Raw genomic sequence first — 27009 nt, forward strand, 5'->3', positions numbered from 1 at the left:
ATTGTTTTTGAAAATCACTTACAATATACATACCAAACACTTCTCTTTGTTACTGGGTATCATCTCAGGTGCAGCTATTTACATTTTCTCCATGTGCCACTGCTCTCTATTTGAAATTAAATTGAAACAAATGAATTCTATATCCCTTAGTGAACATCTTGTACCTGCAGCTTGGAACAGAGAGCTAGCAGATCAGAAAGACAAACAGATGAGGCGCTGGTAGGATATCAATACTCAACAATGTGAGGTGCTCTCTGGATAGAAGGGTGGGCTTTTAAATCTATTTCAAGTTTCTTTTTCAGTGTTTTCTAAAGACCATAATACTGTGTGTTGGAAATAAATTGAGGTATTCGACAGGGGTTAATGTTCCTTTTGTTAGAACAATGTGCGGCAACTTACACAGAATTTAGACATAAGCAAGCAGTCGTATTGTTACTTATCAGACAGTCACTTGTATTGTTATTAAATACGGCCTTCCACAGAGCACTGGGTGTAAATTTCAAAACAGATCATGGAAAGAAAAAAATCTTATTTGGCCAGGAGATATAAAGCATGAAATAGAATATTATTGAAAATAAATTTTATTGCTGTTTATTATGGTTTTGCAGAGTGAGTAATGGTATCTTACAACATTATTTTGAGCACCTAGCAATCAGAAAATGGCATTCATGAAGGCTCGGGGGTCACAGCAGCTCAGTAAGGGTGAAAGCTACACAAGGAGCACAACTAAAATGCCTCATGCTGTGCGCGTATTAAGCCTTTCTGTCACTATAATTTTCCCATTGAGAGGAGAAACCCTGGAGGCACCGCTTCAAGCTGCTGATAGCACGCTGCTCTGATAATAGGAAATTTTACCTTTTACGTACTGCTCTTTGGGTTATGAGAACTTATTTTACATTTTGACCTGGGGCAGCTGCATCTGTCTGCAACAAAGCAGAATCCTTTCAATATTTGCAGTACCAGCCCAGGTTTGTGCCTCGGTTTCCAATACGCACATTTTTATTCTCTAACTTGGGTCACCGGGGTCGACCCATGTTGTAATGAGATATTTCACTCCTGAGAGGTAGCAAACATGCTCCGTTTTTAAATGCAGAGCAGTTCTTTTAGAAGAGCAAATGCTTCCCCTGTTAATTGTAATTCATTAGGCAAGAAGATTCTTAATACCAAAATGGTGTAATATAATTTCAATTCATTACAATTGTGCCAAGCTGAAATCCGAATGTATGTTTTGCATCAGTGTTTAACCTTTTCATTACTTACTGATTTAACTCATTATCATGCAGTTAGTTCATACGGTACTAGTGTTTTAAAATAAATGATCATAGTATTTTAACAAACAAATGAAGTAAACAGTGCTGAACAGTGCTGGACCTAGCACATTTGGTACCCTAGGTAAGCTTTCTCGGCAGACGACCCCCAAAGAAAGTATTTAGTACAAACAAGAAAAAAGGTAATTAATCAACAATAATGAAAATGAACAAGGTAGATACTTAACAATAATAGTACATGCAAACAATAAAAGAAGAACACCTACAATTTGCACATTACGTCTTCTTCTTTTTTTTGTAATTTATTATTTTTTGTACTGCACCCCAGTGGCTTTTTCCTTTCTCTCTTTTCTCTAACTCTAATGCTGTCCACCATACCCATCAGTGTTTTAGCATGTTGTGTGATAATCTCTTACTGATGAACACATCACATGAACTGCACTGTCAGGACTAGAGGTGGCGCTCCTGTTACAGGCCAACCGTTAGCATTCATTTTTCACTCATGCTCAATTTCTTGTGAATTAAAAAATAATAATTTGCAGCCCCCCATCCCACTCTGAGTGGCACCCTAGGTGGCCCGCTATGTTGTCTATAGAAAGATCTGCCACTGGAGGTAACAAAACATCAGCATGTGGGTGGTAGGATATATTGAACAAAAAAAGCAAGAGACTATAGTTATTAGTTTCATTAATAACTATTGTTATCTTTCATAAGCAGCAAGTGATTTCTGCTGATTAAAATTTTGCTTGTCAACAGCAATCACTTTGAGGGCAGAACTATATGTGCTAAACAGAGCTCAGATAATTGTACCAGTTAGATATATTTTTCACAGCATATAAACAACACAGATACCAAGAAATGAATGTCAGTGTCTAGCTATGTAATTTTATATTTTGAATAATCTATAATGAATGTTGCGTGACTGCATTATATCAGGCTGCTCTGATTAAAATGGTAACAGTGTTGTCGCAAATTGCTTACGCCGTATAAGCACCGCTTCATTAAAGTGTTGGTGGATTCTGTTTAGAAAACACACACTTTTTAAAGATTGATACGTGTGTATAACCACTGAGACGAAACTTAGCAAAAGCCTCATCCCTTCTAGACATCCTTAAATATCATCAAAGGGTTTATTTAATATAGTCTGATTCCCTGTGCAGCTTTCCACTACAGCCAACAGACTGCTAAACACTGGCTAAACACACAAATGGCCAGCCTTGATGTATAGAAATGCAGGAAGCACATATATTAAAGTTGATAATGCTGTTAATTTATACACTTAATTTGTACACTTTATGTTGCTCTTTAAGACAGATTATATCAATGAGATTTGTTAATAACTGTTAAAAGTTACTTTTAATGTGTCACACGGACCAAAGACATCAAACCACATGCCCCTTTGCCCTGTAGGACAAGGCCATCAAGTGATGTGATTTTCTATACTTACCGGACTGTTCTAGCTGCTCTATTTTTTGCCTTTACCCAATTAATCACTGTATCCACATGACTGATTATATAACAATAATCTCATTGTGTAAATATTTTGTGAAAACCCCTGTAGTCAACCCTACAAATTGACGCCATATCGATACAGAGGTATTTAGTCAAAAAACACTGTGATAGTTAATTTATTTCATTTTGCCCAGTCCCAGCATAGACCAGGGACAGTTAATTTATGAAGTGTAATAAAGTGACTGTAAACAGTCTTTGACTAATTATAAAAAAGTGGGTTTAAACTGAAAACACACGGCTGCCATAGTGCAGCATCATATGAGACACATCAAGTGTTGCCCGTAGCACCAATAGGACGCACTGCACTGCACATCAGCAGAAGACCACACACAGTTATTACTACTTCTACACACAGTAATTAAACTTGATTCCTCACCTGAAGAGCCAGTCCTCATAGCTATGGCTCGCCAGACAGTAACTTTTGCCATTATCTTTATCATGACATGATTATGGGTTGTAAAGTTTAGGATATTTTTGACACTAACAGCTAGTCTCACCTCAACCATTCTTTGACACATATGAAAGACAGTGACAGCAAGACGTACAGGCCGGGATGTACAAGCACAGAGCAATAGGGAAAAAATGTTTTTCAGGGGGCGGCGAGGTTGTTAATAAGTCAGTAGTGCAAAGTGAGGCATGAGGGCAAAGTGTCGTGACTTGGCTGGGCATAGTACAATAATAATAGGTTTGTTTGGTGTGTTTTGATGCACAGTGTTGGGCAGCGGTGTGTTTTGGCATTTAGAGTTAAAGTACTCTGTACTCTGCTGAACAGGAAATCAGAAAATCTATGTGCTCTGTAGATTATCTACATATCTATCTTATTATCTCTCTCTTCTAGCTCCACAGCTAGCTCCAGCTCCACAGTAGTGACAAAAACACAAGATCCCTATCAGGCCATATGGGGGGTGGGTCTTTTAGTCTTTAAGCTTTATCTGTGACCGCCTCAACAATACTCACATGGTGTTTAAGACCAGCAGCACTTTGAAATAGAACAAAGTGAGAATGTTAGAGATATTAGGATGTGTCACTACACTCCCATCTTACTACAGCTGTGGGGAAGTGTGCGGCCAGCAGTGTGTTGATGTGTTGCACATGACGATGTGGGAACAGAATGAGGGAGCAGCATGATTTGTGCTATGACAAAGAAAAAAAAAAATAGTAATACACTGGTCCTCTGTTACTGGCTCAGACAGCGTTCATCTTATACACTGGAGATGCTGGAGAATGAGATGGAAGTCAAAGCAACATAAATAACCGCCTTATCTGTTCCTATGTTCTCTTGCCTTTGAAATGGTGAAAGGAGAAAGCGGGTGGGAGAGACGGGGTAATGGAGTTGGTTTGTCTGCAACTGGCCAGAGAGACAGTATATTCTGGGAGCTGGCAGGCCTCACCAACAGACTCTGCGTTTTAGCTGCTTGTTTGTGAGCTTCTTTCAAGGGTGGGCGTAGACAATTCTGCAGTAGTGAGGTAAAGTCATTTTTAGCGGTGTTGTGGCAACATGGCTCTAGGGATGGAACTGTCGGCCGCTCAGCCGGTCCACCACTGAAATGTCTCAACAGCTACGGGGTGGCTTCAATTTTGTACAGACATTCATGGTCCCCAGAGGATGAAGCCTGCTGTCTCTGATATCACCTGGCTTTTCCTCTGGTGCCACCAGTAGGTCAAAGTTTTCACTTATTTGGCTGGAGGCCTGTGTTGCGTGTCGCATCCCTATCCCTCTCCTAGTTTCCTCTCTGCTTCTTCACCACCAGCAACCTAATAAGAGGTGAAATGCACAAACAATCAGCTTAGAAATGTATAATTCTGAGATCCAGATAAACATTGTGTCGTCTGTTTGGGACTTGTTAGCAAAGGATGATTGAGTTGTTGGTCAGTAGAGTGCATGTGAGAAGTTACTTTAGGCATAAACACCCATGTCCTCATTGAAACCTAGTCATAAAAATACTTAAAAGCAGCTCAAGATCAGTCTGACGTTATATGTTATAATCACCAATTCAACCCAAGGAGAGTACTTTATGTCAATCATAAATGTAAAGTACTTACCTCAATTAAGTGATATGGTCATCCAACATTATTAAGAATCCAGGAATGAAAAGTGAGCCCTTTGTTTACTTGTATGTGTATGTGTGTATATTCCAAAAGGTCAAATATAAAAAGTCACATTTCAGCTCAAATTATTCTAGGGCTGGCAAAATCTAAATCATGATTATTTTGGCCACAATTATTTAAGATGATTACATAACACAAAATATTATATATAAATTGAACTTAAATTCAACTGAAAAAAGAGATAACTAACTAAATAAATAAATAAACAAAAATATAAATGCGAGAGAAGAAGGACAATAAAGCAGCATACATGGAAATGAATTATAATATAACATAATTGAATACATTTCTCTCTTTTTCGCTGATGGGCTGAATAAGTTGCATACATTATCGCTAGTCACTTTTTAGAAATAAAGTCACCAAGATGGTCTGAAAAGTCAACAAAACTAGCAAAAAATCACAGTTGGCAACACTCAGTGCACCACTGTAAAGGAAAGTCTGGATTTATAACAAAAGACAAAACGAGAGCATCACTGCAAAACATCCTATGGTATAATAATCATTTTATTTCGATTTTCACAGTCACAGTCTTTTGAAGACAAAATCATAATAGAAAATAAAATTTGATTAATCCCTGTATTACCCCACTGGTTCTCTTGTCTAATATGACATTTTAATGGATTTATCTGGGGGTTGATGCTGTGGTGACCATAGTGGAGACTTATTCGTTTAAATCATCCACTGTCAGAAGTTGAGGGATCTGATTAGAAAAATGTTTGTTTTTCATAAGTGAAGAATATTAAGTCAGGGTGTTGAGCAGAAATGGATGCAAATCAAAGAAATACACTGAATATATTTGTGAAAACATGTTTTTCCCAATGGTGTTGGTTTGTGGAGGTAATTTATAGATACACTAATGTGAAAATTATCTAGTGGAGAAACATTTCTGTGTGTTTGTACATTGCTTTTGTTTTAAGTGATTCACTTCTTACAAAGAGGAAACCTCTCATCTTCTGTTTTTACAATTTATGTCATTGTCTTTTTTGTACAGACACATGTGCACAGTAACACACAGTATCTGCAAGCCAGATGCTTGGTTTCATTTTTATCCAACCAACCTGTGTTCGGTCTCCTTCAGTTTGGCAGAACATTATAGAAAGCTGCGCTGGTTTGTGCTCATGTGTGAAAGAGGAGGTGTGAGAAAAAGTATTCTTTGAATATTCATTGTCTTTTAATTGAACAAGATTATTACAAAGACCGAACAAAAGTGAGTCATTAGGACTCTAGATTTAGTCCAAAAAAGTACATTTACAATTCTTGCCAACTGCTCTTTTGGCCTAAAGCAATGTTTAACTTAATCACTCACAGTTTTTTCCACCTTCTTAGATCAATGATTACAAAAGTCCTAGACAGTCCTAGACACTTCTTGAAGACAATGCAATAAGTCTCTCGGAAGTCTCTAGGGTGAATATTTGAACTTGTAAAAGTTCGAGGAAATCTCATTTGAGTCGTCTTTTGTAATCAAGGTAAAAACATAGTGCTGACATCAGGCTTTCAGGAAGCCTAACAATGTATTACAAGGCATGTGCCCTACAGGATGTATATTGTCTGAAGCACTGAGAAGTGTTGAATCATCCCTGTCCATATCTGTGTATAGCTAAATGCTTCACAGACTGTATGAGCAGCACTTTCAGTCTGTAGCTGTTTGTGAGACAGCGCTGGATTGAACATCTGCAGTTTTGCTGGAGAGATCTTGTCAACCAGTAATATCCGGAAGAAGCCATTTTTTAAATATCCCATGTTTCAGTAGTCTTTCATCAGATTGTCTCCTCAGCTCTTATTTGCCTTTATCTATCAAGCAATCGTAAGTCCAATTCCAATCTTGATCTAGTTGTAAGCTGTGTTCAACAAGTCAGTGTTTATTAGTTCAGTTGATGGGGTACCTAAACCTCTTGCTTGGACAACAGTTATGTTCAGTTCAGAAAACTACATGTTGTGTTGTGTTGCCTTAATGTGGCATTTGGGTAAGCAATGGTGCCAGATTTTGGGTACATATTATATCAAAGGAGCAACTGAGATTTTCCAGGACTGCAAAGTTGGCAAAGTTGATAAAAACTTGTGAAAAGCTGATGGTAAAAGTATTTATATTTTAACCAGTAGATTTGGACAGAGTATTAGGTTTGCTACATTCTGGCTGGTCATAGTGTGCCCTAGAAAAAAAAAATGTGTGGATTAGCAAACATGGGCCTTAGTTGTTCAGCCTGCTCAAGAAATGTCAGACTACTGGCTATTTCAACAGTGGCAGATGCTTGTAAGGACAGTTTGACCTCAAGCAGATTGCCCAGAATTGCCAATCCGATGCATGCATGTACGCACACACTGTTCATTGTTTATCATTAATTAAAGTTGGGTTTGGGTCGGATTTGGGCTAGGCAAGGTTTCCACTCTTGGACTTCGGTTGGGTTTGGACAGAAATATGTTTCCCAAGCAGCACTTAAGTCTACGATATGAAACTTGAATGGCAGGCTGTGTCAGTGCTGCAGAGGACAAAAAGCACTTTGTGATTTCCAGTTGCAGCTTAGCCAGACGTCACAACATGAAGGATTTACAGAGTTATGTCAGAACATTATGGCATGATTTCACCCTTGGTCTGAGGTACCTGTTTTTAAGTTGTAAAGCAGTGATAAAACAAAGCCAATATTATGCACATCATTATATTACAAATTGATTTCATGATTTGATTCATTTTATTCCCAGCTGACAAAGAGTAATATGAAGTACTGTCTTTTTTTATTTGTTGATGTGCTGTGTAAACCTAATGACAAGAGGCCAGGGCCTGCTTTCAGCATCAAATAATGAATTCCTCTAGGTTTTTGGTGCGTTCGATGTAAATACTGTTGAGGGCCATCTGCTCTTGTTGAAGTTCTCAACTGGCTTATCTTAATTAATTTTCCTCCTTTGGTGTGTTTTGACATTTGGCAGCTGATTCAGAGCTACATGATTTGCTTTTTACTAAAGGAGAAATATGATGGGTGAAGGCTTTGCCCAGTGGCTTCCTAAGATTAATGATGTTTTTCCCTTAGGCAGTATTGATGAAGACTGCTGAAGATCTGTTGACATTTGTAGGATCTGTGTTTTTGCCCTGGTCTTAAATGTAAATAGTTCAGAAAAACTTCTGACCTTTTGCTGTGGTTGCCTCCATCCCTTTGCATCATTTCTGCTTGTTTTTCACTCACAGATCTCTTCCCTTGAAACTATCCAAAATGATTTCAGTCTATAACCACACATCAACTGCACAGTAACATCCAATGCTGTATTTACACAGGAGCAAAGCAAATGTTCTTTCCAACTTTGTGCTACAGATGCACTCTTTTTATAGCTATTTAAACAGGAACAATTCAATTGGATAAAATGTAGTTTCTTATTGAAGAAGCACTGAGTAAAATTCAGAGCGTATGAGCAGTCTTGACTTGGTTCTCAATATAGAGGTGGCCGAGCAGGGGGCTAGCAGCTAACGATGCTAAGACCATAAACAGCGGAAAACCATAGCAATAGTGCTGACAGAAGTAAGTGTTAATCAGGGAGGAAACAGAGGGTGGGCATGTCGTCCCAATATCAGCTGTAACCACTGTATGATGGCAGTGTGAAGCGGTGGCAATGAGCGAGCCAATGGGATACACACATGCACTAAAGCCCTGTTTCTACCAAAGAGTCGTTTCAGTTTGGTATGCATTTTTTCTGTTTCCACTGTGAAAAGTTGTGGATGGTACCAAAGAACCATTCCTAACTGTCCCCATTTTTGGTACCTAACACACAGATCTGGTATTAAAAGGTGCAGCTAGAAACACTGCAGTCCGTTGATTGGTCAATAGCGGACATACTCCTGCTCAGGGCTGAGTTGTGGCTGGTTTTGAAGCTTATGTAACCACTGGTCATACTGTAGAAAGATTTACATATATTAGTAAAGTGTAACTACAAAATGAAAGGATGTTCTGCTGCCTCTCGCAGCATGTGGGTCCTAGAGAAAAACAACTTAATTTACTGGACCGACTGCCGGCAACTTCTTAGGTGGAGTTTTTACTTGTAATGTTACTCAATGCATGAGTTGATGGCGTGAATCTATCAGCACATCTTAAATTTCAATATGACAACTTTGACCATTCCATTAGCTTTTATTGTATCTCTTGGATGATACAGACTTTTAGTAATGAGTGGATCTTCAAGTGTTGTTCCTGTGGACTACAGCAAGGCTAAATCCCTGTGCTCTCCTGAGAGGGACTAAATGCACAAACCCACTATTTTTACATACCCGATTGAGAGAGACTCTCACTCTTACCTGTTTTATTGTGTTCTGAAAATGTTGGCGTGTGTCACTGGTGATGAGGAAATACAATGAGTGCTGAATGGAACAACCCTGGACAACAACACTGAAAAGTACTGTTTGCAGTGGAAATGCTAAATGGACTTAGGGTCTGGGTACCATGTCTGAAGGGTTACTTTTACTTTCAAAGGTACTAAACCAAAAGAGTTTGGTGGAAACGGGCTGGGTAGAGACTTCATTCTCTGTTCAGGTCACCATTACTACACTACGTCTTGCCATATTAGCGTTCAGAAAATTGCCCACAAAACCTTTATATTAGATTTATAAAACTCCATCCAAATCCCGACATATGGGCCGAACATTGTTGGAGGAGCGTGTGTTGCCATTTACATCAACGATAGCTTTGTTCCATTCAAGTGTCCCAGTAAGCCATAAATGAGACAGTGAGCCAGCAACATATTTTATTGTTTACGCCTGCGCTTTTCCTTCTGTGACATGTCAAATTTCCTTCTTTAATAGGCCTATGCGCCCACCAATTTATACCTTAAAACATCTGACTATATATGGTACTTAATAGAAAGCATCCCTCCTTGATTGGGTATACTTTAACAATTACACTGTTTGTATTGAGATAAAAATAAGTATCAACGCCTGTCACACTATGCTGGCAGAGGTAAAGAGGCTGCAGCGATCACTGCGGCACTGATGAAGGATGAGGATACTTTAAGACTGAAGAAACACTGACTGTCTTTTGTTTGCAGTAGCATTCTCTACAGTGGGACTGTAAGATTCAGTGCTTGCAAGGAATCTGTTGTAAGGCCAATGCCATATACAACACTTATCTGGAATGATGTTGGCTTGGGGAGCAATGACTTTCACTGTTTAAAACACAGATAAATAGTGGATCCAGAGTAATACAGCAATAATTTATCATCACTTACTGTATGCACTGACTAATGCTGTTATGTAATAGTTATACTAGGTGTGAAAGCCCCCCTAGACTGCACAGAAACATTCTTATAATATATTCAGGATATTCAGGCATTGTAACATGTTAACTCTTCTATTTATGCACCAATTCAATCCCAAACAGAAAAACTGCTTATTGGAAATGGTTACAAAACACAGCAATGCCCCACTGAGAGTTGCAGGGTGGTAATTGCATTTTTTGGATTGAATTTCGAAAAAGCACCTACTGTGGGTTTCCACAATATCTGCACCTCATAAGGTGCAACAACAAAGAATGGAAATCAAAAAATCAAAAAGCTTGTAAAAACCACTGAATAGACACTCAGAGTTGACCTAAATAATCTCCTGGCCAGCTCAGATGTTCCAGATTCTAAATATGAGCAGGCGTGTGCAGCAGGAAAAGCTTTTTTTTTTTTTTTCCAAAATGCAAAGCATTTGCTAGAAATGGTTTCCACATTTAAACTGTTGGCAGCAGGCAATTAGCTGTGGGTAATACTGCATGATTTTAGCCAGCATCACCAGATTTCCACAACATTAATTAAAACTAGCAGTGCTACAACAGATACAGTCGGTTTCTAGTCATAGTTAGGGCACATGGTCAGCAAACCTCCTTTCCCCCAGCATGTAAATGCTGTGAAAGCGCTTATTTCAAACTGGTATAAGAGACGTCAATAAATTTACTAGATAAGAATAATTAAACTTACCATAATATCAGTACACTACTGCAGCCATTGATGCTATGATGTAATAGACTAGCATGTTTTATCGATGTTACATAACACTATCAGCCTGTTTTAATGACGTGCTTCAGCGTTATCATGGAGGAATTCGCAACCTCAAGAACTACAGGTCCTTGAAGGCTCACAACTTTATTTTTACCAGTGGCTAAACAATCTTACATTGTTTGGACAATTCATGAGATCCTTTTTGCTTAACCAGAAACAGCCTCATAATTGCCATCACCAAACCCACCAGACTTTATTTAGATAAACTGTCATTTTAGCCTGTACGAAGCCCACATATTTTTACACCTAAGTGACTAAAATTAAGGGTTTATTTTATCCAAACTAGAGCTGGTGATTGTTAAAACAGTGGAGAGATGAAAATTGTCTCTGTGAGTTTTATTTTATCAACTTTGAATGCAGAGCGTTTTACGATGATAAAATTACTGTTTACTATTTAAATAGAGTCTGGTGGGTTTTATGATAGCAATTTGGGGACTGTTTCTGGTTAAACAAAAACGATCTTATTTAACAAAAAGGTCTAAATCTATAGGGATCCTTTTAATAATCTTATCAGACACCTGACTACAAATCTGAGCCTGTCAGTGGCAAAAACCAGCACTTTAAGTGGAAGTAAATCAACAGTGCAAACATGCCCTGATTGTTTACATTAAAGGCTGGCTGCAGACAAATTTCAAAAAATGTTCCCATCAGTCACTTAGACACAAAAACATTGGAAAATACATTCCAGGTTGAAAAGTGCCCTTAAGTCTGGATTTTTAGGTTTATTTGACAAATAGAAAACCACACAGCAGCTCTTCAGCATAGTAATTAATGCTTTGTTTTGTGGAGGTTCCCATAAATACCGACTGCATCTATCCCATATGCATAATCGTGCTTCATTGATCACTATTTTCCAGCGGTCCTGTCACTCAAACAGCAGGGAGCCTTTAGTTTTTGCTCTGCTAATTTGCTGCAGTAAGATACTGCTGATGAGTAAAGATCTTGTTAGCCCAAACACTGCGTGCTTCCATAATAAATAAATGTTTAACACTGAGGGAGCAGCAAGCCTTTATCGTGAAACAAGAATAGAAAGGGATGACACTGCTAGTCAGGTTAGTTTTTAGAATTTTAGCATCTGTTCCAACATAGTGAGTTTGTCACTTTGACATGGGTGTCTCTGTATGGTGTAAGACAATACAGATCCTATCTACAGTACATATATTACATCCACTGATGCAAGTCTTTGAACACTTTCCCGTTAGAGGCTTGCTTTTGTACTTTGTACCCATCTCCTGAATGACCCTGGAATAACTTTGCTACAAACTTTAGAAAACTTCCACTATAGGAAGCTTGGGCATTTAAAGACAGAGGGTGTCACAGGCTCCAGACAGACACACCATTATGTATTTATCCATCACCACGTTCATCTGCATCAGTCTGTAAAGAAGGAGATGGAAAGGAGAAATGCAAAGAGCGAAGAAGAAAAGGAAAGAGAGGTGAAAAGACAGACATCTTAAGGAAAAGATCTGGAGATGAAATAAAAGGGAGAAACATCAAAAAGAAAATAAGATGTGGAGAAAGAGAGACAAAAAGAAATAAAAACTAGTACAAAAAAAGTATCATTGTCATGTCAAGACAGTCGACTGGACAGGGATTGATGATGCAATAACAGGATGTCATCATGTCGTTGGCATTAAGTGCTGCACTGAGACGTCAGACAACTTCTATTTACATATCAACGAGCCAGATTTTCTCTCTATCTCCTTCTCTCTCCTCCAACAGTCTCCTGCCATTTCATCCCTTTTTTCTCCCTCTGTCTTTTCCTCTTTTTATGTATCTTCTTTCTGCCAATTCTCCCTCTCTCTCGCTGTTACTCCGTCTCTCTCTCTCTCTCTGTTACTCAGCCAGTTAATTGGTTCTTATGAATTAATGAATGCAGATCGATCGAGGCCGGACACGATGTGCAGCCCTATTATCATGCTTTTATATTTATGCTTGGTAATTTTAAGGGTGTAGTTGACAATGTGTGTGAGTGATTGAGGGAGAGGGTGGCAGGCAACCACACACAGGCACAACCAACACGTTCTTTATTCATACAGGTGTGTGTGTGTGTGTGTGTGTGTGTGTGAGAGAGATAGAGAGAGACAGAGAGACAGAGAGAGAGTTTGTGTGTGTGTGCTGACCGCAGTCTCATCCTTCCAAAGCCACTGTCACAGTTTTATTAGAGCTATACATCACTGGCACACACCACGCACTGACCCTGTGTGTGTGTGTGTATGTGTGTGTGTGTATTCGTGTGAGCGAGAGAGAAAGAGATGGTAAGAGAAGATGGAAAGAGAGATTTGAATCCCCCTTAAACTTTCACTGTTTTCTGCAAATCTTCAGCTAATTGTACATGTTGACAAAAATGTAATTTTTGGCTTTTTTTCCCCACATCACTCAGATGTGAGTTAAAGCTGCCATATTGCCAGTAAAGGCATCTGCAGTATTATGGAATCTAATATGGAGATGCCAAGTTATAAATGTTTTGATCACAGCAATAATTTCAAAGCAGCAGCTTTGACTCTAAAGAATGACTTGTGTGCTATTCTACTTTTGTTTTTGTTTTTTTTAAAAAAAGACTGGACTTTGGTGTGATGCCTTATTAAGGACCTGATTGACCTGCTCCCTGCACAAAATATAACAGGGCAGCTTAGCAGGATGTTCTTTATATGATACATAAAGTCCTGACTCGCTTCTTACAGTAAAGCCAGAATTCACAAGCGCTGCTGTGGCTCTGTCTGTTAACAGTCCCACTGTGCTTTAACAGAGCCAACATGGCAAAAAGCCATTACTTAACTTATAAATGGACCAAGCAATGTAACAGATTCCAGGTCTGACTGGCGCTTATGTAAGCAAGACAACAAGGGAGTGTGTTTAAATAATTGACCAGAAGAAATAGAGATTGTTTGTGTATATGTGTGTGTTATGTGTATGGAGGGAAACAATATGAGGGTTTGGGCAAGGGGTGAAGGTTTGTAAGTGTGAGTTCCGCATGACTGACTTGGGCGAATGCTTTGGTAGGTGAGACGATGTATTTTGTCTGCACGGTTTGTGTGTGTGCTTGTGTGTGTGTATCTGAGGGTAACAGAGTGATGTAGTGATGCTGGCTTTTCTTTGTCTGCCATCTCTGTCTCTGTTTGGAAGCATTACATGCACACTGGACAGGAACCATGTCTCCCCCTCCCTCTCCCTGTCTCCCTCTTCTGTTTGCCTTTCTCTTCCTCTTGTTTAATCCCCACTCCTTTTGCTCTTCTATCTATCTGTCTATCTATCTATCTATCTATCTATCTTATTGATGATCAAATAAGGCAAATAAGATGACTGTCACCAGTGGCAGTGGCCAATGTTTTTGTTGTTGTGTCATATCAGTTTTGCACATCATGGAATCCTGTAGACAATAGAAAACAAATTTGGGACAAAAAGGACAAAAAGGACGCAGTTAACTCACTATCCACGTATCAGGGCATGCGCCCTATTTTTTCCATTATAATGCTACATTGTGAACAACAAATCTATGTTGAAATCAAAGACTGTATAACAAAGATGGACGACATCACTGCTCCCCAAAAGTGAAGCCAAAACATCTCAATCTGGTGTCTGGCTGCAGCCCCCCACTTCCATGTTAGCAGATGTGAAATGGGCCAAACTGAAACATCCAAAGTATATGTCAAAGATGGTTTCTGTCATTTTAGGTAGTTCTTATCACACTGATGTATGTTTAAGTTAACATCTTTACACGTGAACATCAATTAGTTACTTCTTTATAGCATTAGTTATTCAATGTCATGACTCACAGCTGTGTTTGCCAATCAGTGTGCTCATGATCATTGGCACTGCTTGTGATTGGTCGGACAGTTGTATGGGTGGGAACTGCTACTGCAGAGACTGCTACTGCACAGATTTTGGCTCCAAATAATGACACCAGCTCAAGATGTTGGCGGCAATATCTGGGATATATTGACTTAATTTTTGCACAGTGAGTGGAGTTAGATATGCGTTGTCCATCTTGATATACAGCCATTGATTGAAATTGGAGGGTGGAAAGCTGGATAACATTAGCAGTTAGCCGCTAGCAGCCAGTGGCTGAAACTAACAGGTACTGGAGCTTGTATTGAGTTACATTAGGGTGAGTTAAAGCTCTATCCAGTAAAAATGAGAATGGGGAAGGTAAATTACACTGTTATAGTCATGTTGAAAGGTAATCTTCTCAAATGTAGTAGTTGGTGAGAATATTGAATGAATGCAGCTGATTGAGGGAGAAATTTGTTGATGTTTTCACAACAACAACAACAAAAAAAGGTATTAGTGAGGAAATTACAGATATGTAGTGAAAAGACCATTGAAGCAGTGATTTAATTTTTTGATGTGAAAGAAGGTAATAGGTCGTTTCATGTTTTTGTATGATTGAATTTGTGCTTACAAAAAGATAGTGTAATGAAGGGCTGAATGACTTCAAAACAGTTGAGTTGTTTTTTGTTACACTGATGTTTCCCCCTTCAACAAAAAACCATCCATATTGGCCATCATCCAAACAAACCATTTCTCAATCAGCGCATCCCTACTATCTATCTATCTATCTATCTATCTATCTATCTATCTATCTGTCTGTCTGTCTGTCTGTCTGTTCTGTCTATCATTCAGTCTTTTTTCTTCCCCCCTCCTCTTCTCCTTTCCTGTCTATTTGACATTATGATCTGGAGGTTAATGAGGCTAACTTGGTTGCATCTCTTTACACACATTGTTCTTCTTAGTGTCCGTTATCTGTATTGTAAGAATATTGTGCTCAGCTTGACATTTTGGGTGGGGGAGGAAGTACTTGATATTTTTAGGCTGGCCTCCTTCAGGTCTTTCTGCTTGATTTGTTACTAGAAAGACGTGGATGGTAAATAAAAGAAGAAGTTTGTCTCCACATTTATGTATGAAATTAGACATGCTGAGAATTGTTTCAAACACACCACAAGTCCCCCCTTCATCTCTCTATCACACTTGCTACATTGCCCCTGAAAAGCCTCCACAAAAAGTGTGTCATTTGTTTTAACTGCGTACTTGTTTCCTTCACTCACCTTTGGAGTGTTAGCTGGAGCAGTGTCAGTTATTGATGATGGCTGCACAGCAGGACGAGATCCAAATCTCATGTCTTGAATTTGTTAAAGTGATTTGTGCTCATCTCCTTCACTGATTGAAGATTTGTAATCAATCAAGAAGGATCCTAATTAAGCAGTGTTTTTACTGTAAGATGCGTTCACTAGTTATTGCAGTTAAAACTGTTACACTCTCGTAAACTAGTCACATGGTGGTATTGCTGGTTTTAATGGTATCATTATCTTCTAAATTGCCCAGGGAAATTATATCCAAAAATGTCAATATCGTGCAGCCCTGCGAAAACAGGTGATAAACCAATTTATTTAAACCAGTTATTTATGCTGCAACTGATTCATCAATTAGATTGTCCACACATTGGCATGTTCAGGGAATATATTCCTTCAGTCTAGTTCCTTAAAGGGATAGTTTGGATTTATGGAAGTGGAGCTGTATGGGGTATTGTATTACATACAGTAGAAGTCTGTTGGCACACCCCCAGTTTGGAGAAGCAGGAACGCAGACACGGAAACTTAGCAATGTACTGCTGTGGAGGGGTCATCAACAAAACATACTCTAGCCACCTAAATGAGTTCCACCTAAAAAAAAAAAAAAAAAAAAAATCTATTAACAGTGCAAGTGTATGCAATATTTACCTTTCCACCAGGTGGCCCCCTCTGACGGGGAAGCCAATAATGACTTTAGTTCCCCATCCATGCGTTTGTCAAAGACACCAGACTCCATTGACAGAAACAGCGACTTTGGCTCACAGAACACGGAAGCTGCTGGTCTACAGCTGTTTCGATTGGTCAGTTAGTTTGTGTTATTGTGTTACTTTGTGGAATCTGAACTAACCCTTTTAAACGCCACACAATAGCACAAACTAACTGATTTAGGCAGCATTAGACAGCAGCTCTTTTGGTGTTAAATCACTGTTTTTCTCAATAGAGTCTGGCTTTGAAGAGAGCAATATAATAGCCTCAGTTCCCCATCAGAAATCGCTCTCTAACATTAAGTTAAAGCAGTGAAAATATTTTGAATATCGTGTATAAGTAAAATGATACATATTTTTTTTCTTTAGTTGGTATTTCTTTTGTAGGATATGAAAATAGGTTTTGCTGCTAAACCTCTCCACAGCAGTACATTGCTTTGTTTCTGTGTTAGACTCCAGCCTCCCTCTCCAAACTGCGGGTGTGCCAGTAACATCAACTATCATCTATGTTATACACTGACTATGGATAAGTACCTCATACAACCCCACTTCAAAAGATCTGAACTATGCCTTTAAATTCGCAATAAAGCTGCTACAAGTACAGTTTGAAACTTGCTGACTTTGGCGACCTCTCCTTGTCCACGAGAAGTGTTTTATGTCACTGTTTTAAAGACTGTGACCAGGTGCCGTCTCCAAACTGCATAGAAAGGGACCAATATGGAGCAGAGGAGGGAGTAAAAAACTGTCAACTGAAGAGTGGAAGTTGAATAAACATGCACAAGGAGGAGAGTTATTTTCCCCCACAGTACAAGATGTGTTCAGCAGGAGCCAAGTTCATGTCAGACAGCCAAAACAATGTTCTCTCATCGTATACTGAGTGATGCCTCCCTGGCCTCATGTTAGTCTCAGTTGTTTACGGTGCATAAACTACACAGTGTACATGAATAGTGGGTAAATAATAATAATAAGCACAACCTCTTTTATTAAATTTGTTGCAGCCTTAACTAACTTCATTTTCACCACAGTAATATGTGAATTTTGCCATGACCTGCACTGTTTCAACCCTGATAATTTAAAAAAATTGTTTAAGTACAGTCTAAGTGTTTTCATCAAATTCACAGACTGGCTGTTCACACACACACACACACACACACACACACACACACACACAACACACACATATACAGTCAGAAGTGCTATGTTCAGTTTGCTATTAAGAGGAGTGCTGGGCCAAGAGAGCCCTTGACTCTGACAGGCTCTCCATCTCTGCACACACACACACACACACACACACACACACACACACACACACACACACACACACATACATATTCCCTCTCTCTCCTGACCATCAGGGTAGAATGAGGTGGATAAGTGTATAATTATGGGATGTTTATGACTGTGTTCCATCACTTAGCAACAGTTTTACAATTACTTACTTCTAGGTGGTAGAGAAATATTTTGACATATTTGGAGCTCAGATGTGAGTTTCTGTGGAATCATGAAACTTGAAAGCTCTGCATGCTGCTTAAATAATGTGAAGAAACAAATGCACTGCTAACATACACTGGGTGAAGTCTTTAATGAAATAATAAGACACTACTGCAGTAAGAAAAAAGGACAAGAAGTGTTAAAAAAAACCACTTTGCTGTGATGCAGACCTCTGAGTGGTGGTTAGAGACAATTCACTCCAAAATCAAAATCATGTTTTTGTTCTTACCTGTAGTGCTATTTATAAATCTAGATTGGTTTGGTGTGAGTTGCTAAGTGTTGGAGTTATCAGCTGTAAAGGTGTCTACCTTCTCTCCAAAGCTCCTTTTCCACTGCACAAAAAACCCACCAACACCCGCTAACATCTGGCTTTTTAATGGAATGTGAAAGTTGACTCTGCAGCAGACATGGGTATTTGATGGAAACATAACACCCTGATGAATGTGCTCCTTTACCAGCGAGATGCAATGATGCGTTACCACGAAATACTGTGTGTCTCCGCTTAAGCAAGACTCAAATATCATTCCAAATTAGTCTGCAGTTTGAAAAAGAGACTGAATGACTAAGAGATATAAAAACGAAGAAACCACCATAAAGTTTTCCTGTGTGTAAAAAAAACCTGCGTACACACGCTGGAAAAGGGGTATAATATAATGGAACTAGATGGCACATGGGTTGTGGTGCTGAGAGTGCCATAAAGATTTATTTAAAAAAACAACTTTACAGCAATGTCTCTTTCCAGAAATCATCACTGGATCACTCAAGATAATCTACACATCTAACACCACTGAGCTAGCTAATGTTAAAGCTTGTACGCTGCGAGGGTCCTAAGGACAGAGGGATGTCTTATGCTGAAAAGCCCTGTGAGGCAAAGTGTGATTTGTGATATTGGGCTTTAAAGTTGAATTGAATTGAATCCATCAGTAGATGAATGCTTCCTTCTGTGATGTGGTTGGTGGCTGTAGTTTGGTAGACAGAAAATAGTTCCTACATGAAACTGCTCCCAACAAGGTCTGTGAATTATCTTTAATAACTTGGTCATGAGATGTGGAAATAGACATTGCTGTTGTTTTGCAAATGTATTTGTTTTTTGGCGCTTTAAGTACCACAAGCCGAGTGCCATCTAGTTACATTTTATTGGGCAGACACCTCTACCAACGATATCTCCAACACTTGGCAACTCATACCAAAACAATCTTGATTGACAAAAAGCCCCACAGGTAAGAAGAAAAATATGTTTTTATGATTTGGGGGAACTTTCCCTTTAAGGTGGATGTCAGCATGGTACATTAGGGTTTGTAATGGTTGTGTCTTTGTACAGGAGACGGACATTTTCTGTGCCATTGTTAAAGTTAAAAAAATGACAAAAAAGTGGTGGGAGGATTATGGACACCTGTTGGTATTGCTAATGCAATCCATCCTTCCATGTGAGCAATTCAATGCAATGAGACCGCCCCCTCAGGAGGAATGACAGCATCAGTTGTTTCGGCAAGTGCCCAGAATTAACATATGTTTTGCATTTAAGTGACAAAGCCTTCTAGAGGCCGTAGTGATTATGATGGGAGCGAAGGAAGGAAGTCATGTGGTAGTATTATAGAGTGTAGGGAGGAGGTCAGTGTGGATGACCTTGTCAACAAAACACCAGACTTACAGGAGACCACCGTTTGCTTGTTTGCACTGTTTGCACTGTTTGATTATTATTGTTTTGTTGTTGTTCCCTAAACAAAACCAAGCACTGTTTTAACATAATGTCTAATTGCAGGTTCTACAGCTACCTGCTGTTAATAAAGATTTTTTCAACAAAGTTACTGGTGCGTGCTTTTCTAGTCTTCCGACAACTCAATGTCACATTCACTCGTGTACACACACATTCACACACTGGTGGCAAACGCTACCATACAAGGTGCCACCTGCTACTCAGTTACCATTCCCTCGCACTCACATACTGATAGAACAGCCATCAGGAACAATTGGAGGTTCAGTATCTTGCCCAAGGATACTTTGACATGCGGGTTGGAGGAGCGGGAGATCGAACCACTGATCTTCGCATCGGTGGACAACCCCTACCACTGAGCCATAGCTGCCCTCTATATAATAATTTATATCTATGCACTCATTTCTTAAATTTTGGTTGACAAAGTTAGGAAAGCCTTGTTTAAGCCCAGCCTGATGTTATCTTTTTAATTTAACACTAATACAGTACTGGTACTTGGTATTGGCTGATGCCCTAACCCTAACTCTAACCCTATCGCCAAACCCTAACTCTCTCCCAAACTCAACCAAGTCATTACAGAGTGGTGCAGGAATGAGTCCTAAAACCCAGAATTTAGATTTTCAGCATTCCTAGTTCCCTCGTTTTGAACTCAATAGGCTTTTTGGATGAGTTTTTGTTTAAATGTTCTATGACATTGAATACTTAAAATAAATGCCCAACAAGTGACTAAATGAGACTACAGAAAAACATCACACCAAACATGGCTTTACCACCTTGTTTTGGTTCTCATGTTATGTCAAGCAACTGTAATGTAGATAGTTTAAAGCCAAACGTTAGCCTTTTACGTCTGTCGATTGCATGTGGGCTTAAGAAATAATTAAAGTGGTGTTACATTGTGAAGATGATCTTGCTGAAAAAATGTGCAAATATCATGAACTTTTGTTTGTCCCAGAGGTTATTTTCTGCAATAATCTGAAACCCAATGAAAAAATCCCATTGGCTTTTTGACGATGAAACCAGGGTGACGGTAACATCTGCATCAGCCTACAGAAAAACGTTTTCCCTGCAGCACCCTGTTGTACCTAAACCTAACCAAACCTTAACCACAGCACTGTCACACCATATTTATCAATTGTGATTGTTATTGTGATTTATACTGATTTTGGAGGGCAAAGCCAGATTATGTCGTCTTGCGGGGCATCAGATCAGAACTTTTGCAGACATAACATTTGTCAAATCAGTGATCCTTCATAAATAGTTCATGCTTTTTGGCAGTCTTAAACCAGAAATACCATTTATCACATTTACAGAGGAATTAGAATATGAGCCTCAATTTACAAAGTGGGATGACATAACTGACAAAAAAATGTTTTTCATATTCTCCCCCTCCTGAAGCTAAATCAGTCATCACATAGTCACAGTCTTGTAGCATACAACCACTGCAGGAGAACACAAACCCCCTGTTGTTCCACCTTTCTTATCAAGGTACAGCGAGTTTGCTCGCAGGAAGCCGAGTAATCTCACAGGTTTTATAAAGTGTGATCCTGCATAAACAGACATTTCTGCAAAATTCATTTCAGTTTGTTTTAGCACTGCATGGGTGCCAGGGGTAGTATAAAACCATTTCTTAGTGAAGCATACGGGGGAAGCAAATCCAGGGAATGCTTGTATTTCTGCTGTTGCTCAAAAGAGAAGTGATGAAAGCCTTCGTCTGGTGTGTATGTTGGCTGGCCTGGGAAAGGGAGGGGACACATCGCTGACAGCTACTTCTCTTTGTAAGACGAAGATGTTATTCCCCATTGAAACATTTGTTGAGTCAGAAACAGTGTGGGTCTGTTGTGTCTTTGTGTGTGAATGTCTCTCTAAGTCACTGTTAAATCTGCTCCAAGTGGTAACTGAAAAAAGGGAAGAACACATGATATATCTATTGATAATGACTGCACAGTAAAAAGCTGCTCCATGCAAATATTATATCCCATTGTATTATCATACACCACATGCATTCTGCATGTACTTGCTAATGAAATTTTGTTTTTTTTAAATCCTGCAGCTCAACAAGAAAGTCTAAAAATATGTCCGTGTTGAGTGTCTGTCTCTTTTATCCTCTTTTCATTCTATAAACTGGCTGTCCTCTCCCGTCTCCTACAGGTGAGCCTGATGCACAACGGCTGGCCGGTGATTTCAGCGTTTGCTGGCGACCAGGATGTGACGCGTGAGGCGGCCAGTAATGGGGTTCTGATCCAGATGGAGAAGGGAGACCGGGCCTACCTCAAACTGGAGAGAGGAAACCTAATGGGAGGATGGAAATACTCCACCTTCTCTGGCTTCCTGGTGTTCCCCATGTAGAGAAAGAGCGAGAGGAAGAGGAAGAGCGGGGGTGGAAACAAAGGAGGAGGAGGAACTGGTGGAAGACGGAAAGTGTGATGATGACGATAGGGGAAAAGGCAGTCGGAGGAAGAAGAGGGGTGTGGGAAAGAGAAAAGAACGCGGATAAGATGGTGGAAAAGAAGAAAAAGAAGAGGGAACGTAACAACGGACTCTGTTCGGGATGCTGCAGAGGGAGGAGGGAAGAGGAAGGATGGGGGATGTTAGAGAGGTGTATGAGCATGACATAGAACGATTATACAATGGTAAAATGAGAGAAGAAATACGAAGCCAGTACATGAAAGTGTATGGCCAGCTTCTTCACTTCCCTTCCTCCTTTCACCCATCCTTTCATCCACCCTTTCCTCCCTCTGTTTTCTCTGTGGCTTGACTGCAGCTTTGGACAGCCAAAACTTTTTTTATTCTCAGCTGAAAGACGCAATTGATCATTTATATGTTCCAGAGTGTTCTAAAGCCCGAGTGTAAAGCCCCCTTTCCCTCCTCCACATTCATTCATTCATGACCTCTATTAACATAAGCTTTGAAGAATGTTTCTTGAAGAACTGCTCCCCTCCCATTTACTGTGGCTTTATTTGTAGTTTTTTTTTTCCATGCTTGACATCAACTGCACTGATTTTGGATCAGCCTCTATCCCAAAGCCAAACCAGAATTTTTACAGGGGAAATACTCAACTCTGATCACAAAATCAGGTGCTTGGGACACATTTGCATTCCCTGTAAAGCTGTGTTTTATAGTTCTCATAATAATTATTGGCTTTTAGGAAACTCTGATACCAAGACAGTTTGTTATTGTCTGGTGTCGAAGTCCTCTACCACACAACCCATGTGCGGTACAAAAAGTACAACCCAGCCTCACTCCCAACTCGTCAAATTCCAGTCAGTGGCCTGTTGGCATCAGACACCGACCCACAGAGGCACCCTTGAGCATGAAGACTATGAGATGCCCCAGGTGGCATAATTTTCTGATGCTCTGGGCAACTGCTATATTATAAAGTAGGAGAGAGTCAACGTAGGGCAGGTGCGAGTGGATGGGTCAAACAAACTTGGGACTTTCAGTCAGGAGCCAGCTATCTTTGTCCCATGTGAAATGAAAAGTCAAATTTAGGGGCCCACGATAAATGGTCCTGCAATGCAATTATTCACATTCACATTTTAACTGTATCGTAAACTATATGTAGTTTACTTTATATTAACATTTGACTGTTTTAATTATTGAAGTATTTAGCATGACAGATACTTGTGGTCCGTGGGATGTGAGGATTCTTAAAATAACAACTGTACAGATGTGAAGCCTTGACTATATCTGACAGATCTTTGATTAAACCTGTTGTTTTGGGTTTTTTTCCTCTGAAAATATTAATCTTATAGTCAGACACAATTTATTTAGCTTCTGTAGTTAAGGCAACAGCAAACTGATATGATGCTGATTTACATGAGAATTCATGTAAAATGGAGGTTGAACCATGAACATAAATTAAAGAGTGCCTGTAAAGCATTTTAATAAATTAATCTATTATAATTAAAACAATTGGGGACTGAGAACAAACTGATATAGGATACTGATAATATTTTAATGATTGTAATGTGTTAAGTAATGCCCAATTTATTGAGTTATAGTCCTGTCCTTATTTACAAACATTTCTGTTTTTGAACGTGTAGCCTGCTATATAGAGATATATTAATACATTTTTGTTCAGTCACAAAAAAGTCTATACATGGGATTTATTTCTTGTTATCTTCAGGAACAGATGAGTAGGCACTATTCATCATCTTATATGACATGAATATGACAGCAGCGTTAGTTCAACGTTTCCATGGCAACGAGTACAACAGTCTGCGAAGGTTGTCTATCAGCCGCTTGCAGCCTCTGTTCACGCAGACTTTACGTGATGACAGTAAATACGTCACACTATGTACAGCTGAAGTCCGTGAGGGCTCAGGCTGCAAGTCCAGAGGGTGGATATTTAGATTCAGCCTCCGACTTGACCGCAGCTTGTTGTCACCGCCTCCTACTACAGCTGCCTGCTCTCGTCCACTTTCCAGGTGATGCGCAGTTCATCTCTAAAGGGCCCACTGATAAGTGTAGATGATGCGATCATTGCGGTTAACTAATCACTCACTCTGGACTTTCCTCCTCTCACTCACATTAGCCTACACTGGCGGACTCCTTGTTTGACAACATAAAAAAAAAAAAAAAATGAGAGTAGTTATAAAATATACTTGCACTGACTCTCCAGCATTTTTTTTTACCTACATTATATGTTTATTTTGAAAAAGACTGTATGCATTTAGCTAGCAGCTACTCCTACTGCAAAACTGATGCAGGAGGGGTACCTAGTTGGTCATATTTTGGTGTGACGTGCCACTGATCAAGCTTCAGTATTTGATGAGCTGGGAGTAAGAATGCGTTGAAATGTAGCGCTTTCTACTATACTCCAGGCAGCAGTTATGCTTCTGTACAAAGTGTAATCACTAAAACAAACGAGTAGTATAGAAACTAAAGGAGACAGGAGGAGACAGAGTTGGTATCTGCCATCTAGAACACTGATACTCAACTTATAGCTTGTGGGCCAGATCTGGTCTGCGATAGGATTCCGACTGGCCCACCTACCATTTTCTTATTCACAATGAAGATAAACTGATAATTTTTTGTACTTTGAATGTAAATAAGGTACCAGAGTACATGAAAAAAGCATCAAAGTAGAGCTTGTTTATCAAAAAGTGACTGGGGTGGTTGCCCTGGACCCCCCAACAGGGGTTTCTGCTAAGCCCCAAATGTCCTGAAATCCTAGAGGCGCCCCTTCATACACCTGACCTGCACAAGGCTGCTTCCACTGGATTTGCCTCTTGGCAAGGATGAGTGAGGACATCAAGAGTTGAGAGACTGGAGACAGGCAATTCATTTATTATATATATATTTATATATATATATATACATATATATATATATATATATATATGTATATATATATATACTGATAAACATTATTAATGTTTGTTTCTTAGCTGCCTTTGGGCATCTGTGATTTTGCAAAAGTGTCCCCTGCGCAAAGCAAGTTGAGTTTCCCTGATTAATATGCTGCAAGCACAATCTTTCCAAAAACATTACAGAAAAATGCAATTTTACATTTCTCTACTGAAAATGTATGGAGCAAAAGTATGACGTATATGTACAGGTTACAATAACAGGAATTTCAGGTAAACTGTTAAATGTAGACTTAATAAAACCCCTATCTCCAGCTGTGTACGCAATACTTAACTCTCTTGTGACTATACCAAGTGAACCTAAGTTTGGTAACAATACAAGTCACACTGAAAGTATTGCTGTACCTTGCTCCTTCAGTGTTTTTGTCATCTCTCTGGTAGCCACGCAAACATTCGAACCACCCCCCCCATCCTGCCCACCCTCCTCTGTCCACACCTTCATCTCCCCCTCCCTCAGTCTGTTTCTCTCACTCCATCACCGCTGCTGTTTCTCAGATTTGTAGCCCTTCCTCTCTAGGATCCTCTTCTCTCTTCAACTATGCTGTTTACCCACAAGTGCAGATTTCTCTCTCTTCTTTTTTTTGTATACTTCTGTTATCCCCTCACTCACCTCTCTCTCTTCCTTCCCTCAACGCTCCATCTCCCTCTCCTTCCTCATGTCTGTACTTTATCTGCTGCTGTACTCGTTTGCCTCCCAGCACGGATCCTTCCTTGCTTTTCTTCAATGTTGGACTTTGGACACTGAAACCAACAACCACGAACTCTATAATATATATATACATATATATGTATATGTACATACATATATACATATATATAAATTTACACAGTATATATACAAATGGATATATAAATATATCGAAATCTAAGCCACCATTTCTATTCTACTGGTATTATGATGATAATAATGATAATACTAATACTGAAAACTGAATCTGGTTGATGACTATAATATCTGTATTTCCGTACTTCAGTGTTATATAAAAGAAAAAAATATTCTAAGAGAAACTTACTAGTGATTGTGTGTGGAAATCTGAGGCTGCCGTTCTGCTCTTCTGATTAAAAACATGCTTCTTGTTTTTGTTTTGGGTCAAACCAAGTTGTGGCGAAAAAGCTGAGACTACTACTTATATAAAAAACCTACCGCTAAAAAAGGTATTTTATTTATTATTATTATTATGATTATTATTATTATTATGATTATTATTATTATTATTATCAATCAAATCAATTTATCTACTGTTTTCTTATTTATTTGCTCTGATGAAATCAATAAAATTTAAATGGTACTTTTATTTTTCTTAAACCTCCTTTAAGCCTGGCCTGGCAGTTTATTTTGTGGAAGCTGGCATAACTTCTGAAAGCAAACAGAAGCACACACAGCCCCAGGTGTGTTGGTGTGTGTAATGGTGGGTGGTGTTCGCTATATGTGTCTCTCTTGTTATTGTCTCCTCTATACTATAATCTTCTGTTTCTCTTTATCTTATTCTCCCTAAATCTAATCGATTAGGGCTCCTTGTTTCTTTGCCTCCCCTGTCCCTTTTGCTCTCTCTTTCCTCCTTTTCCATTTGTTTATGTTTTATTTCCTTTGGATGCTTATCCCTCTCTCTCTCTCTCTCTCTCTCTCTCTCTCTCTCTCTCTCTCTCTCTCTCTCTCTCCACTCTGTTGGTTTTTAAGGTTTTGTGGTTCGTTTCTCTCCAGACTCTAATGAGCTCCAGGGGGAAAATTAGAGCTGGAATAACAAGCAAACATCAACA

The 27009-nt window shown here is 39.2% G+C and overlaps 1 protein-coding gene across 1 annotated transcript in view; it reads left to right on the plus strand.

Moving 5' to 3' along the window:
• Positions 1 to 26540, plus strand: part of cbln1 (cerebellin 1 precursor) — a 33892-nt gene extending 7352 nt beyond the window's left edge. Inside the window, exon 3 of the mRNA XM_033634144.2 lies at positions 22031 to 26540. Within this exon, the coding sequence (XP_033490035.1) occupies positions 22031 to 22228 (198 nt within the window). The 3' untranslated portion in view covers positions 22229 to 26540. The remainder of the gene's footprint in view (positions 1 to 22030) is intronic.
• Positions 26541 to 27009: the final 469 nt, after the last annotated feature.

Source organism: Epinephelus lanceolatus, chromosome 5, assembly GCF_041903045.1.
Source record: "Epinephelus lanceolatus isolate andai-2023 chromosome 5, ASM4190304v1, whole genome shotgun sequence".
Taxonomy (NCBI): Eukaryota; Metazoa; Chordata; class Actinopteri; order Perciformes; family Serranidae; genus Epinephelus; species Epinephelus lanceolatus.